This window comes from Cryptomeria japonica, chromosome 7 (assembly GCF_030272615.1).
Source record: "Cryptomeria japonica chromosome 7, Sugi_1.0, whole genome shotgun sequence".
NCBI lineage: Eukaryota > Viridiplantae > Streptophyta > Pinopsida > Cupressales > Cupressaceae > Cryptomeria > Cryptomeria japonica.
In genome coordinates this window covers 562,476,111-562,494,414 of record NC_081411.1, presented here as the reverse complement: position 1 = coordinate 562,494,414, position 18,304 = coordinate 562,476,111, and the positions used below count along the sequence as shown (strand labels likewise).

The window sequence follows — 18,304 nt, the reverse complement described above, 5'->3', positions numbered from 1 at the left end:
AAACAGGAAAACAAGAAACTAAACTAAAACAGGAAACGAAAACTAAGCTAAAACAGGAAACGGAAAACTAAACTACCATATACAGGGGAAAGGCTTCGAGAAACCTAAGGCTGGAAATAATGCTTGAGGAATTGACCGTTCACAGGCAAGGGGACGTCCTCACCTGTTAGGGTCCTGAGTCGAAATGCATTCTCTCCCAAAATTTCAAAAATCTGGAAAGGACCGAGCCACAGATTATCAAATTTAGCGTGCTCTCCTTTCCGCTCATAACTTTGTCCCAACAAAGGACAAGGTCAAAAATGTGGAAGGCCTTCACTTTTGCCCTTTGGTCAAACCAACGTTTGACCACTTCTTGGTGTTTGGCGAAATTTTCTATGGCGTTGTCTCTCTTTTCTTCCAAATACAGCAGTTGGGACAACCGGGCCTCTACGGCGTTGTTGATTTCTACATATTCTCTCAAGAATTGCAAGGTTGGTATTCTCAATTGTATAGGACAGATGGGGTCGAGGCCATCTACCAAATGGTATGGTGAAGTTTTGATGGCGGACTTACATCTGGTGCGGTTTGCCCAAAGGGCAAATCGGAGTTGGGTGTGCTAATCTTTCAGATTCTTGTCTAGAAGTTTTTTGATCACTTGCAGCAAGTTCTTGTTAGTGGATTCTGCTAAACCGTTACCTTGGGGATAGTAGTTAGATGAAAATTTTAGTGTAATCCTGTAATCAAAGGCCCAATTTGAAAATTTTAATGATGCAAATGTAGAATCGTTATCACAGACTAAAGCATGAGGACAACCAAAACACGTGATAATGTTTTTTTCTAGGAATTTAATAACAGCATCAGCATTGCATTGCTTCAAAGATTGAGCTTCAAACCACCTCGTACAATAATCAGAAGCGGTTATAATGTACCTGTGTTGCGCAGAGGAGGGCGGGTTTGATCGTACCTATGAAGTCGAGCGCCCACTGGCCAAACGGTTTTACCTCTATGACTGGTCGGACTGGCATGGCTGGGGTTCGCTCCTTAGTTGCGGATACTTGGCAAACATGGCAGATTTTCGCATGTTCATGGGTGTCCCGGAATAAGGTAGGCCAATAATAGCCTGCCCTGAGGATTTGGTGGGCTGTTGCTAAGCCTGACCCATGGCCTGTCCCAAACTTAGTATGGAACTGCTCTATAATTTGGCATGCTTCATCTCTGAAGGCCAAACAGGGTGCATACCCAAATCCCCACACGGAGACAGCGAGAGTGTGGGAAGCAACAGACGAGATCACAAAGGAAATGGCCGCACAAGGACAAAACAGCAACCAGACCTCAAATCCGCCATGAACGAGGGGAGAAGAGGAAATCTTATGGCAAATATTGCAAATGGAGGTACCCGTGAGAATACAAGACCTCCTGGAGACCGTGCCGCAGTTAAAAACGGCTATCTTAAACTTTGTACCCTCACAAGTGAAAATGAGGGAGGTCGTGAGCCCCACAGCCGACCCTGCATTAAGGGAGGTCCTAAGCCCCACGATCGACCCCATGTTGTTGGTAGTCAACAGCGGACACCAAACGGCGGTGGTAGAAATGGGCATACTGGGAACTACCTTGACAGACACTATTGTGGATGGAGGGTCAGGAATAAATGTGCTCCCAGAAGCCACATGGAAAAAACTGGGAAAGCCTACGTTGTGGCCCCCCATGTTCAACCTACTAGGGGTAGATCAGCATGGGATTAAACCCCTTGGTACCCTCATGGGCCAGCAAGTGATGATTGGCACACAGCCATTCGTGCTAGATTTTGTAGTAATTCCACTTAAGCAAAAAGGGTATGACGCCATCCTCGGGCGTGGGTGGCTCATTGCAGCGAAAGCAAACCATAACTGGAAGTGGAATACTCTTTCCTTGGAAAAGGTGGGGAGGAAGTACATGATCGATCTCCGTACACAGATGGTGAGTGAGGAGTTGGCATCCTCCTCCGACTCGGAATCTGAGGGAGACCATTTGGCAGAGGGCGGAGACGGACGCCGCATGAAGCCCAGTGACTAAGGGGTGTTAGAACTGGAGGCATGCTCAGGGGACGACGGGGACTCCTTGAATGGCCTCTTCCATTGGCAAATGGGAGATTATGAATTATTTACACCCTTGTGCAATGTATTGAGCATCAAGGAAGAACCAGATATATTTCCCCCAGAATATGGCGAGTACAAGGAAGGGGAGGCCTCGGTGAATGAGACGCTGGAACACCAATTACCGACGGGGGAGCCCATTAAATACCAGGAAGCCAATTTAAAGGAGACAAACCTCGGGGGGATGAGTGACCCCAAGATCATCCTTGTCGGAGATGAATGGAATCCAATGCTGAAGGCTGCAGCCTTCAAAATTTTCCTTGAATACAAGGATGTCTTTGCATGGATGTACAAGGACCTGAAGGGCCTGCCCCCAGAGTTGTGTACACCGAATAACATTAGTATCGAGAGCCTAGCCGGTGAGGAAGCGGCCTTACCGTATGGACAAGAATTATGTTGCACGCGTGAACGACGAAATTGAGCGGATGTTGGAAGCGGGCATAATCTTCAAAGTTCAGACAAGCGAATGGGTGTCTCCCATTGTGATTTCCCTCAAGAAAGAGGCCAATTAGATCCGGATCTGTGTAGACTTCCGATGTCTGAACACTGTCACTATTAAAGACCCGTTTCCCATACCCTTCACCGACAGCATCTTGGAGGAAGTAGCTGGACATGAAATCTATTCCTTCATGGATGGGTTCTCTGGGTACAACCAGATATCCATCACGAAGGAAGATAAGTTGAAAACAACCTTCGTGGTGGAGGACGGGGTGTATGCATACAACCGAATGCCCTTCGGTATATGCAATGCACCTGCCACCTTTCAGTGCATCATCTTGCACATCTTCGACAAGATGTCGGTGGGGAACTTCAAAGCTTTCCTGGACGATTGGTCTATTTACAGCGGACAGGACATCCACCTAAAAACCCTCGGGGAGTGCCTAGAGAGATGTCGAAGGGCACGGTTGGCCCTCAATCCGAAGAAATGTAGATTCATGGTACCACAGGGAAGATTGCTTGGACACATCGTGTGTAAAGAAGGATTGAAAACGGACCCGGACAAGATTCGAGTAATAGTAGAAATGGAACCTCCTACGGACGTCACCAGGATAAAATCCTTCCTTGGTCATGTGGGGTACTACAGGAGGTTCATCAAGAACTTCGCTGGGGTGTCCCACCCGTTGGATAGGTTGACACGGAAAGGGGAACCATACATCTGGACAGAGCAACAGAGCAAGGCCTTTGAAGAGCTGAAGACAAGGTTGATGGGAGCACCCATACTGGCATACCCAAATTGGGATAAGGAATTCCACATTCATGTGGATGCTTCAAACTACGCCATCGGGGCTACATTAGCCCAGGGAGGAGGACACGGGTTGGACCACCCCGTTTATTTTGCCAGCAGGTTGCTCTTGAAAGCTGAAAAGAACTACAGTACCACAGAACGCGAAGCCCTCGGCATGGTCTATGCCATACAGAAATTCCATCATTACCTACTGGCTACACCGTTCACATTTTACGTAGACCATCAAGCACTCATGTACTTGGTAAACAAGCCTATTATCCAGGGGAGGATAAGTCGTTGGATATTGCTACTACAGGAGTTCACATTTTTAATTGTGGTAAGACCAGGGCGAAGTCATGTCATAGCCAATCAACTGTCCCGGATTAAGTCGGGGGAACCTCCAGAGGGAGTAAATGATGATTTACCGAATGCGCACTTGTTCCAAATAGCCGTACTTCCTTCGTGGTACAAGAAGATTGGAGAGTACCAGTCGACGTCCCGATTTCCGAAGGGTATGCCTCCAGGGGAACAGAGAAAGCTCGTAAAAAGGAGTAGGACTTTTTCGCTCATCAACGGGTTACTCTACAAAATGGGGCCGGACCAAGTATTAAGGCATTGTGTCATGGAGGAAGAAGTCTCGAGCATATTAAGGGAGGCACATGAAGGACCCGCAGGTGGACATATGGGCCCAGACACTACAGCCCGCAAGGTGCTTCTAGCAGGACTGTGGTGGCCAACCATACATCACGACACCAGGGAGTGGGTCGTGGGGTGCGACACTTGCCAACGGGTAGGCAAACCTCTAAAGACTTCATGCCCCTCAACCCATCGCACACACAGGAACTCTTCGAACGATGGGGACTCGACTTTGTAGGGCCTCTTAAGGCTAGTTGCACACGACGGTGCTGGTACATTGTGGTTGCGACAGAATACTTGACTAAGTGGGTGGAGGCGAGGGCTCTCCCGGATAACTCGACAGTAAGCACGGCGAAATTTATTTACGAACAAATCATTACGCAATATGGTATACCTATTCAGTTGACCAGTGACGAAGGGGGGCACTTTGTGAACCATGTCATACGGCTATTGACCTCAGAGTTTAAGATTTTTCACTCATTATCAAGCCCGTACTACCCACGTGCCAATGGCCAGGCCGAGGCCACAAACAAAATATTGGTATCCGTAATTTACAAGTCCTGAGGGGTAGAAAAGGAAGATTGGGAGGAGAAGTTACCCTCTGTACTATGGGCCTATAGAATGACCTACAAGGTGACCACGGGTCAGACTCCATTCCAACTCATGTACGGGCAGGAAGCGGTGGTGCCAGCAAAATTCATGGTGCCAAGCCTTCGCATTGCGATAAAAAACAGACTCGGGGATATGGAGAGTCTGAGAGAGAGACTATATGCCTTAAGCAAGTTGGACGAAAAAAGAATGATGGCACAATGGGCCACAGAGGCAGCCCAGCAAAGACGGAAGGTCTGGCATGACAAGCATCTTCGACGAATGAATTTTACTCCTAGGCAATTAGTGTTGAAATTCAATGGGAAGAACGAAATCAAACCAGGAAAATTTAAAGTGCGATGGCTAGGGCCCTTCAAGGTATGCCAGGTCAATGCCAACGGGGCGATCAAGTTATGGATGCTGGACGGGAAGGAGATACCAAACGCTGTCAATGGGTCAAAATTAAAGGTTTATCACGAACGGAGGGAACCTGGACCCTCCAGTCAAGATGTTTGACAGTCTATTTTAGAGAAAAAAAAAAACGGGGGCCACTGTGCGGTGATCACACCGGCAGTGAACAACCAGCGGTGGGACCACCGACGATAGGACCACCGTGTGATGGACCATCAACGGTGGAGCCACCGTGCGGTAGAGTCACCGTGCGGTGGACCACCGACAGTGAAGCCACCGTGCGGTGGACCACCGACAGTGAAGCCACCGTGCGGTGGTAACACCGACGATGTGCCCACCGGCGGTGAAGCCACCGTGCGGTGGCACCACCGTAGGGTGGGACCACCGGTGGTGGATACCACCATGTGGTGGCACCCGCACTTAAAACAAAGCCCCGCAGACACAAAACGCACAATGCATGCAAGAAGTGAACCCCGCACCACGCAGCCCACGCAAGGAAAAAAAAAAGAAGGAACGCAAGGAAAAAAAAAGGAGAAGGAACGCAAGGAAAAAAGAAGGAAACCCACAGCTGCCACGCACGAAGAAAGACACACAGCCCAGCCCGCACAGCAACAACCATACACAACAAAAGAAGGTCGTTACGAAGGTGTCCAATGACCGTACGATTTTAACCAAAAATCACTTATACCAGAGATTAATGGATTCAGCGGGGAAACGAAGTTGGAAAAAACAGCTGCAGGCTTCCTCCAGTAGCAGCCAGATGGATAGCAATACCAGGGTTTTATCGTCAGGTGTACGTGTTGTAGGCAGCACCATGGATGTCAGCGCCCGACAGAAGCAAAAACAGAAAGCACCACAAGCTGCCATAAGTGGGAAGAATATGTTAACACCCCAGAATATCACCTTTGAAGGCCCGAATGGGTCGGAATGCCGGAAATGGTGGCAGGACACTCCCGACAATGATCTGGTGAAGCAAAACCTCCGTAAGGCAGAAGTAGAGTGGGCTATTCAGATGCCCTTGTTTCCTATCCGTGAGTACGAGGATGCCCTACAGTTCATGGTGGACACCTTCGACAGACACACACACACCAGTACCTTTGAATACCTCGAGAGGGATGTTACCATATCCTTCAAAGCGATGGACTTCACGAGAGTATTCGGCATTCCAGGCAGACAGGGCAGGAAAATAGAGGAAGGCTAGAAAGATGAAGCGGGAAGAGAAGGAACAGTGGATTAAATTAATCTCCAGGAACTTGACGGCAGCAGAGTTGGACAACGTGGCTAACGCCACAAACGGCTGAGGAATCCATAAGATCTTTGTTGCAGAGGGCCACTAGCGATGCATTATGGATGTCATTAAGAGCAGATTGACAAGGTCGGGTAGGGCATCGGACATCGCCCTCCCTCAGATTATGCTCATGAACGGGTTGATGAATGGCATTGTGTATGATTGGGCCGCATTACTGATTGGGCCGCGTTACTAGCAGAGCGCATGTATGAGTTCTTGACGATGCAGCATCGCACATTCTATATGCCCCACTATGCTATAGGGTTGTTCCTGGAGGCCACGCAGGAAGCAGTGCCGGAGGCAGAGTTGGAGGTACTGCCACAGGGACCGTTGGCAGCAGGTGAGCCTCCTATCATGTATTGGAGGCACTTGGACATTGGGCACTCTTCCGCGAAGCGAAAACGAGCGGTAGATACGACATCGGCCTCAGGGGAGCCTAACAGCGGGAGGGATTCCAGTAGTACAGAGGATTTAGAAGCAGAAGATGAGGAGGATGATAGCAGTAGGGCGACAGAGGAGCGGGTCCTGTTTGCCCCACCCCTGCTACCAATGGGCACACCTGTGCCATCATCTGGAGTGGGCGGCACCTTTATTCCGACCTTTGGGGAGAGCCGCACGCCAGATATACTTGGCCCCATCCAGCAACAGGTAGCATCACCGGGCCCGGGCCCAACCACAGCGGCACTTACCAAGGACATGGCAGAGTCAGGGACAGAGGAGTCACCGCATCGGGTAGTGGTCGCTGAGGAGCAGGGGCTGAGGGAGGTGGTGGATACGGAGCCTCAGGTGCGGTTGGATGTTGTGGGGACTGAGGCAGTGGTGACTGTTTATGCGTCTTTGTTGGAGGAGCCAATGACAGCGACCCATCCCCTAGTCGTAGAGATGCGTGCCGACCCGTCGGTCATGGCTATGGAGAGCTGGCTCACACAGCGATTTCAGATGACATTGGCACAACCGGAGGGAGCTGTTGTATTCTCACCTTGTCGGGAGACTAGAGCAGAGGTAGTCGACTTGGACGATTCCTCTGGTGAGACACATGTACCGATAGTTGGGCACGCAGCAAGAGAGGTCGTCTCTGCCATCTAGGCGCCGGGGGATGGTACACCTCTAGTGGCGGAGGAGGTACCTTCACAGTAGGATGCGGTTGTGTCTCTTCCGCCAAAGACTTCACAACCTTCGGAGCAGGAGGGGGAGGGCATTGAGGCTTATCTAGCTGACATGGTGACGAGGGGTAGGCAGGTGGTGGCCATTGCCCAGACGCGAGCATTGCAGCAGGTTGTGGTGGAGTTGGAAAGGACCCTACGGTTTATGCAGGTGGGCTGCCCCGCAGCCTTTACTACATGCTTTGAGTCTCGGGGATGGCCGACTACTGAGACAGAGGAGATGCTCCAGGCTTGGATGGTGCGTCAGCCCATTGTGGAGAGTCGAGTGACGGCAGTTGTCTGCGAGATTGAGCAGGTCTATCGGGACGCCTACTATGCACTACGACGTACCCAGCATGAGTCTGCGGTCCGCGAGGCTGCTAGAGCCGCGTTGGAGAGGGATGTGGCCACTCAGCAGGCCTCCTGGGCAGCAGAGAGGGCCCAGTTGTTGGCTCAGCTAGAGATGACCCACGCAGAGAAGGCGAAGGTAGAGACTCGCCTGTCAGCAGAGCAAAGTGCGAGGAGCCTCGTGCAGCAGGAGTTAGAGGCAGTCACTACCGAGCGGAGCCTGTTGCAGACTCGGTTGGTCGGTATGACAGCGACAGCGGATACCAAAGAGAAGGAGCTGCTGGAAGCCACGCACATGGTGAAGACGGCTTTGGAGAAAGTATTGGTGGCAGAGCAGGATATGACTGCACGTACTCAACAGGTTTATGAGCTCCGCGCCCACTTGGCGGCCCAGACACCGGCGTCTCAGCCTTCTTCTTCAGGGACGCTTCCCCAACCCCCTCCTTAATTTTTTCTGATGTATATATTGTATAGGTTGCATTGTCTCCGTTTTTGTTATTAGTCACCTGGAGACGACTTTTCTTTTTTGGGGGGGATGATGTTAGCGGCATTATTGTACACAAACATACGACTAGTTAATTATGTGTAATTGTTTTGGTTAGTTGGCAACTGAGGGGTGGTCGTTGCGGTGCGACAATTGGTGCTCACACCCCCTCGGTATCTTTATATACTTCGGAGTGTGACTTGTAACACACAATTATGAATGGAATAACATCTCTTATACTTGTCTGATATATATGGCGTTATTATTCTGCATTACGTGCTTTATGTTTTAAGTTATTCACCCAAGAGGGCAAACAAATGATACCCTAATTGTTTACCATAAAAGAGGCCCATTGGAAAAAGACTTCCAAAATGAGTGGAGGAAGGATGCAAATCAAAGCATTGTTAATTGCATTTATGGCAACAGTCTTTCTTTCGACCTTGTCAGATCAAATTATTGGTGGAAAATGGTGACAGCAATCACTAATGCACCTACTGATTACACTAGTCTTGGCAATCAAGGATACGTGACCCCAAAAAAGAAGTGTCCATGATTTATGATGGATGGAAGGATTGCAAAAATAGACCACTAATTAATGTGATTACAATGTGCCTTGAAGGGGTGATGTTTGTGAAGGCAGTTACTTGCGAAAGCATGTGAAGGATGCAAACTTTATTGCCAAGATCCTTATGGAATCCATTAAGAGGTTGGGCCCTACAAAAGTTGTTCAAGTCATAACAAACACAGCTAAAAATTATAAGGCAATTGATTTGATGGTGAAGGGTGCATACAGACATATTTTTTGGACACCATATGCATCCACTCCCTCAACTTAGTGATGCACAAGATTTATAAACAAATCAGTTGGGTCAAAGAAAACTACACCAAGGTTGAGGAGATTAAAATGTTTCTGAAAAATTATCATATGTTTAACCCATTTTAAGTCCTTCTCCAAGTTAGAGTTGTTGAATGTGAGTTTATTTTTATTGATTTTTTATTTTTTTGATGCCATCCACTTTTCCATTTTAACCTTGATTTATTCTTTTACACCATATGAGATTGTCAAGACTCAATTTGCATCACACACAATCATCTTGAGGCCTGCTATGAAGTTTCAAGAGCTATTGAGTTTTGTGGTCATCAATACTCTTTCAAGTGTATGTAAGCAATCAAACAAAGAGAGAGCCCAAAAGGTAAAAGCGTTGAACCTCAATAATGAGTGGTAGTGTGTGGAATATATTTTGAGTTTCACTAAGCCCATCATGAGTGTGATCAAGTATGTTGATATCAATCAACCATGTTTTCGTGAAATTTATGATGCCATGGACTCAATGGTCTAAAAAATAAGCACCATAATAGAAGCCAAAGAGAATGACCCCATAGAAGCATTTTCGAAAAGGGTACAAAAGATCATTCATGGTTGTTGGAACAAAATGACCACACCCTTGCATTTCCAAGCATTTGTTTTATCCCCGAAATGGAATAGCACAAAGATACTTTCATTTTTGAGTAGGATGGCACCATGTTGAGATAAAGAAATTGATGTTGGATACAGGACTGCATTTAGAGAAATATTCCTAAATGAGAAAAATACAAGATGTTGTCTTAGGGTGAGTTTGGCCACTTAATATCTTCAAGGAAGCATGATGTTTGCACTCTTCAAAACAAGTACAAGAAAGACACTTGTGAATTTTGTTACATCCATGGTAAAAAACTCTATCTCAAGTATGCATTTTTTTAATTCCTTATTTTATTTCATTGCTGTATATTATACTTCTCTTTTATAATTGTAAATTTTGTATTGAGTCTCTATGCAATTTGAACAAGTTGCAAGTTCTTTGATCAAGTGGAATTGGAGTACATACTCATTTATCCACTCAGTTAAGCACAATTGGTTGGCTACAAAAAAAATTGCAGATTTGATCCATGCACATTCCAACTAGCATCTTTTGTTACACAAGATACCCAATTACAACAAGGAGGTGATAGCATATGAGATCTAAACCTTGGGTCTGCCAACTTATGCATTTGTTGCACAACTTGTCATAGTCTCTTTAGATCAGAATGATTTTACATATGGCATGGCTTGTGGGAGTGGCACTATGATTTATTGTGGTTCAAACAAACCAAATATTGACTTTTATCATGATGCTCTTGATGAAAAACAATATGAAGACTAATATTGATCGTAACTTTCATTTTGTATTGACATTTGACATTGAATCGCCGAATAATGAATTTATGAGTATTTTCCTTTTTGCAAATGTGAGGTATTTTGTTTTGTTGGCAATTAAGAGTATTATTAGTATATTGAACCCATATACAAACCCGAGAGAAGAAACTGCTCTATTGCATACTCGGACCTTGACCCGTACCCAAGCCCTTAACCCAAACCAACAACTTGGCATAAAAGATTCCCTTTCCTCCTCATAATATAGTATCTTTATACATCAAAAAAATATCAAAGATTCAGTAGCATAAAAAATATTCAATTTGCTAAAAAAGGCATTAATGGCTCTAATACAAATGAGATTGTACAAAAAACAGTCGATCTCTCATCATAGCTAAGAAAGAATTTGGTATTACATTATTGACAAAGTTTAATGAATTTGTCAATGTCTAATTTTAAAATTATTTATTGCAAGAAGTACCTGATAAATATGTTGAAGCAGCAGGAACATAATCACGCAGCTTTGAAGGTGGTGAAGCAGATGGACAGGCACTCATCATAGTTATAGCAATTAAATAATTACCTTCAATGGAAAGATATAAAAATGTTGACAACTCTTCAATCCCATCCTCACAACAAAACAAAAGCACAACATAGAACCCAATTGCTAAACAAACTGCAAATATATAAGCATATATTACCATTGAAATCCCCAATGGCCTGCAATAGATTTGTGCCAATCTTAAGCATGTTTGTTACATCTGTTGGCATTTGTGGACCTGTATCCTGGTACAAAGAGACATTTATTATTAGTATGAGAAAAAAGAATTAGATTCCTTTCCATTAGGAAATTTCATACTGCAACAACTTCAGGCCACAACTATGTAAACCATAAGCTAACAGACCATTGACAGGTTGCATCGCTTTTCAACACCCTTCCCATTTAGTAAGAAACTGTACAAAGCCAAAACCAAATATTAGAGATAATACACTGTAAATAAGTGACATCCATTTAAGAAAATTGCAAAATATGCTTGCATACTTGACTTGAGATGGAGTTACAAGACAAGCAGAAGTCTCTAAACCATCAGCGCGAACTACAAGCAAACGCTGCAGGAGATCAAAACGTACCCTTAAAATCAGAGGCAATCATAGAAGGTTCATCAGTCTATTTCTAACAAAAAGTCCACTGATCACCATAGTAAAATCTAACAAAGCGAGGATATATAATAGCTAGTAGGGAAGATAAGAGCTACAAGAAAGAAATAGAACAAGTTGGTTCAGTAACTTTACAATCAAGTAATGAGAAATTGAGTCCCCAATAGTAGAAATTAAACTGAATTTTAATGATGCCTCCAAAAGGAACCAGGGCGATGCTGGGGCTAGATTCATCCTTCATGATAAGAAAGGAGATATGTAGATGGTGGGTTTGATGCATCTTGGTGAAAATAAAAATAATGAGGGGGAATGGGAGGCCCTTTTGGCAGGGTTAAAGACGGCATATGTTGCAGGTTATTGACAGTTAGAGGTGGAAAGTGTTTCTACAACAGTAGCAATTATGAAGAATATTGTCCCAGTTGGGAAAGAGGAAGTTCTACCTCTTCTTGGTAAATTCTCATATATAAAATTTGATCACACCTATAGGTAGCAAATATGTGACAGCCAACTATTTCACTAGCCTTGGTGTTTCTCTCCATTCTTATGCATCAATAGAGAGTAGTGATATAAATGATTGGGAGAAGCTACAAATATAAAATTTGATCACACCTGTAGGCAGAAAATATGGGACAGCCAACTATTTCACTAGCCTTGGTGTTTCTCTCCATTCTTATGCATCAATAGAGAGTAGTGATATAAATTATTGGGAGAAGCTACAACATTATATCCTTTTAGATCTTCCCTTATAGAAAGGATTGTCACATTCATTAAAAGGTGGTATGCTTTACATTTGTGGTGACAGTGTCCCGCATGCATGTAAATTAACTCGGCTTCTCTTGTTCATGATAACTTTGGGTGTGCACAGACAGACAATTGTGATAAGGTTTCTTTATGAAGGTGCTAAGTTTTATTAATGGCACTTGGTAGTTGATATTTATTTCATGCATTGGAAAGCATTGCTTTTTAATATTTTATCTGCGTGTGAGTAAAAGAAGTATGGCAAGCTCTGTTAAGGAGTTAGGGGAGTGTTCTGGACTACAGCCTCAAATAGATACTTAACTGCAACTTGCAGGGTACGCTTAAGGTTGTTAAGGCAACGTCAATGGGACATAGATTGCACAGAAATAAGTCTGTAAGGAGACAGGAATCTATTAGTGAGGACTTTCTGCTCAAAAATCAAGGAAGCAATTAAAGGTGTTGAGGTAAAAGAGAATCTTGTAGACATGTTTCTTCCTGTCTCTTCAGCCAAGGAGGAATAAAGCCTATTTGCTGGAACTGATGATATAGACATTAGGCTTCTGAACTTGAGGGTTCTGGCTTTAATGAAACATATCCACGCTCTGGATGCATTTAGCAAAGACATTAGTCTAATCATGAAAAATATGGTTGTCTCACCATCAGGGGACCCTGGAAGTGGCAAGCAAATATACCATGCCACTGGTGGATGATTATATAAGATTATAGGACTCTTCAGCATGTAGAGATATTGCAAAGTATAAAAATCCATGATCTAGAGAAATATGTAGGCCCAGAACTGCTACCACTGGGGTTGGTGAATATCTCTAGCACGGAGGTTTTCTTGTGAGCCTCTGAGCACTGGAAGACTATTGCAAGGAGTGTGGGCATGGCAAGATGAGAAGTAACAGAGAATGTTTAATCTGCCATTATTTGTGAAGGGTATATACATTCTTTTGAATGGTCTGTATCTAGGGTTTGGCGCTTCTTTTCCTTCTGTTGCGCCCTGTTTATGGCAGTCATTTCTTACTAAGACAGATTTTGATAAACGGTTCTCAGTGTATGTAAATCTAGTAGAAGAGATATTATATGTTGCATCAGTTAATGTTTTTCCACTGCTGTTCCTGCAATGGCTGTTGATGCAGGACTTCGTGTTTTAATCAGTTGGAGTGCAGAGATGGGTATCCTATAGAACCGATATAATATTATAACTAAAAAACTCTAAGCAAGGATTTTAAAACAACCCTATATTAAAAAATTACCAAAATTATGACTAGAATAATGTCAACTTTGATACTTTACCAGAATAACAAAAATAAAAATCAACTCTATATGTAAAATGTCAAAAATCGTTTCAAGTGTAGGGATTTTCTAAGAACAATCTGAATGAACTCTTTCACAAAGTGAATCACTCCATTAAACTCTAAGAAAGCACAATTGCAATAAAATCCTGAATGAAGAAATCAACAGAAGTAATTACCAGAATATTGTCTACTTTGGTACTTATACAAGAATAACAAAGAAAATAATCAACTTTACCATGGAAAATGTCAAAAATCATTTTTCATGTAAGGGTTTCCTAGGAACTATCTACATACTATTTTTGCGAATAATTTTTGTTATCCAAATTTCCAAATCTTCCAGATATTCATATAAATTATTGTCATCTATATGTAAACAGAACAGACTAAAACAAAAACTTATGATAACTAGTATATCAACTTAGTTTTGTGATATTGGAAAAATGTTCAACTGATAAAGTCTCATATCAACTTAGAATTATCAACTTGGAATGCTGCACTTCAATTCAAAGAACTACAGACACCAAGAACTTTGGTGTGCTGAATAGACAATCTTCCATTCATGATGAGAAATCAAAATGTTTCCTGTGTATTCAAATAGCCAACCAAACAGATCAGTTTGTTTGCCCACTTATATACGTGACTTTCCACGGGTTGCTAGTATCCAAAGAGCTGTTTATCTTGGAAAATGTAGATCAAAAAGAATATTTATCCAAAGCAACATTGCTACTACTACATCATTTACAGCCTCTTCCCAATTTGTCAAAACATTTGCTGAACTCAGCACATCTACTTGCAGAATACATGCAGGAACTCCATCAGGCTAAGGAGTCATAACAGGTTTCCAGCTAATCCAAAGTTTTTCAATCATTTTCTAGTAGACATACCAAACTTAGAGCTCTGAGATTTCAACAGGCAAACATGTTAGGTAAAGGAACATATAATTTTCATAAAAACAACTCATGTCTACTCACATAAGAGTGTAAAAGATACAAGATTGTAATGTCCCGTTCTAGAACATTTCTTATTTTAGCCTTTAGACAGTAATTCCAACTCAAAAATGATAATTGTATATATATTTATAAATATTCAAAAATTAAGTATTTTCTTATAATATTCAGTTTTATCATTTTGACATAATTCTGAAAATAGACTTATTTGATTTTCTACTATGATTCTGCTTCATGTTCGCAGCTATTTTTCCTTGAATGTTTGTCTTTGACATCTAGATAAGTTATGGGTTTTCGTCCAATAACTTGAGAGAAGGGTTTCCTTAAGTCTCTTAATTTCCTTGGAGGATTTTTGTCCCCTTTGGCTGTAATATTTACTTGCAAAGTCACATAATATTTATTCCCAATTGATATATCCTTCCTCTTCTTGTTTGATCTTCCTTTTATACCTTTTTTCTTCCAAACGTGTAATGTCCCCTTTTATTTGACCTTAGAAAATAATTTAATGTAATGTCCCTTTTTTCGATTCTCTTGCTTTGTAGTTGGTAGTGACTTTCTGGTTTTGTATCAGCCTAATTAGAGGGGGTAATTTGATGTTACCAAAGCTCAAATGGTTTAGTGGAATTATATGCCACTTTTTGAGGTGATTTCTGACTATTATTGTGCTCTCCAAGAATCTTATAAAGGTTGTCTATTTATAGTAAGTCACCTGATTGGCTCCATTTGTCATTATTCTTCATCGGGATCACTCCAATGCAATCAGATTTCGATTTTGATGCATTCCGATAATTGTTGCAAAATTAATGCATTAATAGCTTTATTTTTTATTTTTTACTAAGGTTGCTAGAAATTAATTAAAATATTTTAAATGCGCCTTAGGGTGATAGCTCTGAAATGGTAATTGCATCAATTAATTATGAAGATGAAAGGATACATATAAGCAATTACAAGACAATGTTTCTAAACGAAACAATTGTGAATGAAAGACTGCAATAGAAACTAAGCTAACTAAAATTACATAATGACCATTAAATAAGCATTAATTACTCTAATACCCTCCCTTAATGGTCATCCTATCAATTGCACCAAGTTGCCCCCTAAATTTTACAAACTTGTTTGTGCTCAGTGACTTGGTGAGAATGTCTGCAGTCTGGTCCACAAATGGAACATACTGCAAAACCACAGTTCCATCTTCAACAAGCTACGAATGAAGTGACAATGAAGCTTTATACATTTGTTTCGCTCGTGGAAGACTGGATTCTTGGAAAGTTTCAGCACCACTTAATTGTCACAAAACAAGGATGAAGGACATGCTTGAGACATTTTCATGTCAGAAAGCATCCTCCGTAGACATACTGCCTCACATGCTCTTTAATAGTTCCCCGATACTCTCCTTTTGTCGAGGAAAGAGATACCATTTGCTGCTTCTTACTAGTCCATGTGACTGCACCCGTACCAACACTGAAGATATACCTAGAAATAGACTTCCTGACATCAACAGAACCTGCCCGAGCTAAGTCTGTAAAACCAATCAGTAGAGGATCTTTGCTTCTGTTGTACACAATGCCAAAGTCATGTGTCCCTTTCGCATATCTCAACAGATGCTTCGCTAGAACCCAATGATCTTCTATAGGGGTTGTCATGAAACGAGATATGTAGCTCAAAAAATAACTAGGATCAAGTCTAGTTGTTGTAAGATCAATGAGACTGCCAACGAGTTGCCTGAATGTTGATTCATTCACCATAGGTGAATCTGATTTGCTGAGAGTTTCACTCCTTTCTCCATAGGTGTAGATGAAGATTTGCAATATTGCAGTCTGAAATTATCCAATAACTTCAAGCATACTTTGACTAAGAAATGAGAATGCTGTCACCTGTCTCCCAAACCTCTACACTGAGGCAATAATACAAAAGTCCCAAATCTATCATATAAAACACCTAAGAACAAGTTTTGTTTGCTTTGCTTAAGCAAGTGTTCTCCACTAACAGTAATTGATATCATCCACATAGATTACAAGAAAAATGATGTCACTATCAGCACTCTTTACATAAAAGTTAGGATCAAAACGACTTCTCTGAAAGCCCTGAGCAACCAAATATTGATCAATCTTGATGTACCATGTCTTGGGGGGCCTATTTTAGGCCATAAATAGCCTTCACCAATCTGCATACCTAGTGCTCTTTACTTGCAACCTTGAAACCTTGAGGCTGCATCATGTAGACCTCTTCCTCCAAATCACCATTGAGGAAGGCACTCTTTATGTCCATTTGATAGACTTTCCAACCAAACTATGTTGCAATGGCTAGAACCAATCGGATGGTCAACACCTTCTTCCTATGAGAAGCCTTTAGCCACCAACCGATCTTTGTATTTATCAAGTGCTCCAACAGCTTTGTCCTTCACTTTATAGACCCATTTGCAACCAATGGGTTTTCTTCCCTAGTGGAAGATCTGATTGAACTCAAATGTTATTCTTCAGAAGACTATGATGTTCAGCTGCCATAGCCTTTTCCCATTCAGGTTTACCTTCTGCCTCTGTATAAGTTTGGGGCTCATAAACACTTTGAATGTTGGTCGTAAGAGAAAAATTGATTGTGTTCTTCTTGCTCTTGCCTCTAGAAGATCTACCCTCAACAAGCTCATCATCTTGAACATCACCAATAAGGTTTTCCAACCACATAGGGTGTAGAGCACAACCATCTACTTCCAAATCAGGTGTATCAACATGACTTGGGCTACCTGGAATAAAACCTTCTAAATGTTGATCCATGTTTTCCTAAAGGAACTCTAGTGGTACAATATCATGCCTCGAAGATTTCACAACTTTAGGTTCAAAATTATCAGAATCCTTACCTTCATATAGAGCTAATGGAACCCTAACACCTATATCTTTTGTCTGCAAAGGCTGATCTTCAGGACATCGTATGGGAGAAGAGAGCAAAAAAGGCCCACCTTCTTCATCAAAAACCATATCTCTACTAAATGTGAGATGATTAGTGTCCACATCAATCAGGCAATAGGCCTTACGATTGTCATTGGAGCCTATAATCATCTTGTGACTTTTGGAATCCATTTTTGTTCTCCTTGCATCTGAAATCCAAACATACATTGTTGAACCAAAAACCTTGAGGTGGCTGATTTTTCGTTTCATCCCAAACCAAGCTTCCTCGGGAGTTATCTTCTTAGCAGCCTATGTGGGAGATCGATTCCGAAGGCATACTACAGTATACACTGCCTCAACCCAAAACTTCTTAGGCACATTCTTGTTTTCTAGCATACACCAAACCATCTTTGTTATGGTTCGGTTCCTCCGCTTAACAACACCATTGTGCTGAGGGGTAGGGCATGGTAAGTTGACGCTTGATGCTCTGCAGAGCATAGAAGTTCGTGAATTAAGTGGAGTAGAATTCACCACCATTATGTGACATAAGAGTTATGATTTGATGTCCTGACTTTTTTCAACTGAAGCTTTAAACTTCTGAAATTCATTAAACACATATGTTTTTGCTTTGAGAAAAAACACCCACATTATTTCTACTAAAATCATTGATAAACAGAAGAAAATACCTAGCACCCGTAACTGATGTCGTATTCATTGGTCCACAAACATCGGCATGAACTAGCTGCAATACCTTGGATGCTCTCCAAGCTCACCAAGGAATGGAGTTCAATGTTGCTTCCCTACTCAACAATCTCTGCACACACCATGTGTCTGTTGTTGAATCTCAGGTAAGCCTTCTACCAAATTCTCCTGAG

At 42.6% G+C, this 18,304-nt stretch overlaps 1 protein-coding gene across 1 annotated transcript in view; it reads right to left on the bottom strand.

Annotated features, from left to right (window-relative positions):
• The window catches only part of LOC131078435 (E4 SUMO-protein ligase PIAL1), a 208,697-nt gene that overhangs the window by 63,724 nt on the left and 126,669 nt on the right, over nt 1-18,304 (bottom strand). The window contains exons 8-11 of the mRNA XM_058016133.2: nt 11,446-11,513; nt 11,309-11,357; nt 11,105-11,189; nt 10,885-10,986 (exon numbers count right to left, since the gene is read on the bottom strand). Coding sequence (XP_057872116.1) covers nt 10,885-10,986; nt 11,105-11,189; nt 11,309-11,357; nt 11,446-11,513 — 304 coding nt within the window. The remainder of the gene's footprint in view (nt 1-10,884; nt 10,987-11,104; nt 11,190-11,308; nt 11,358-11,445; nt 11,514-18,304) is intronic.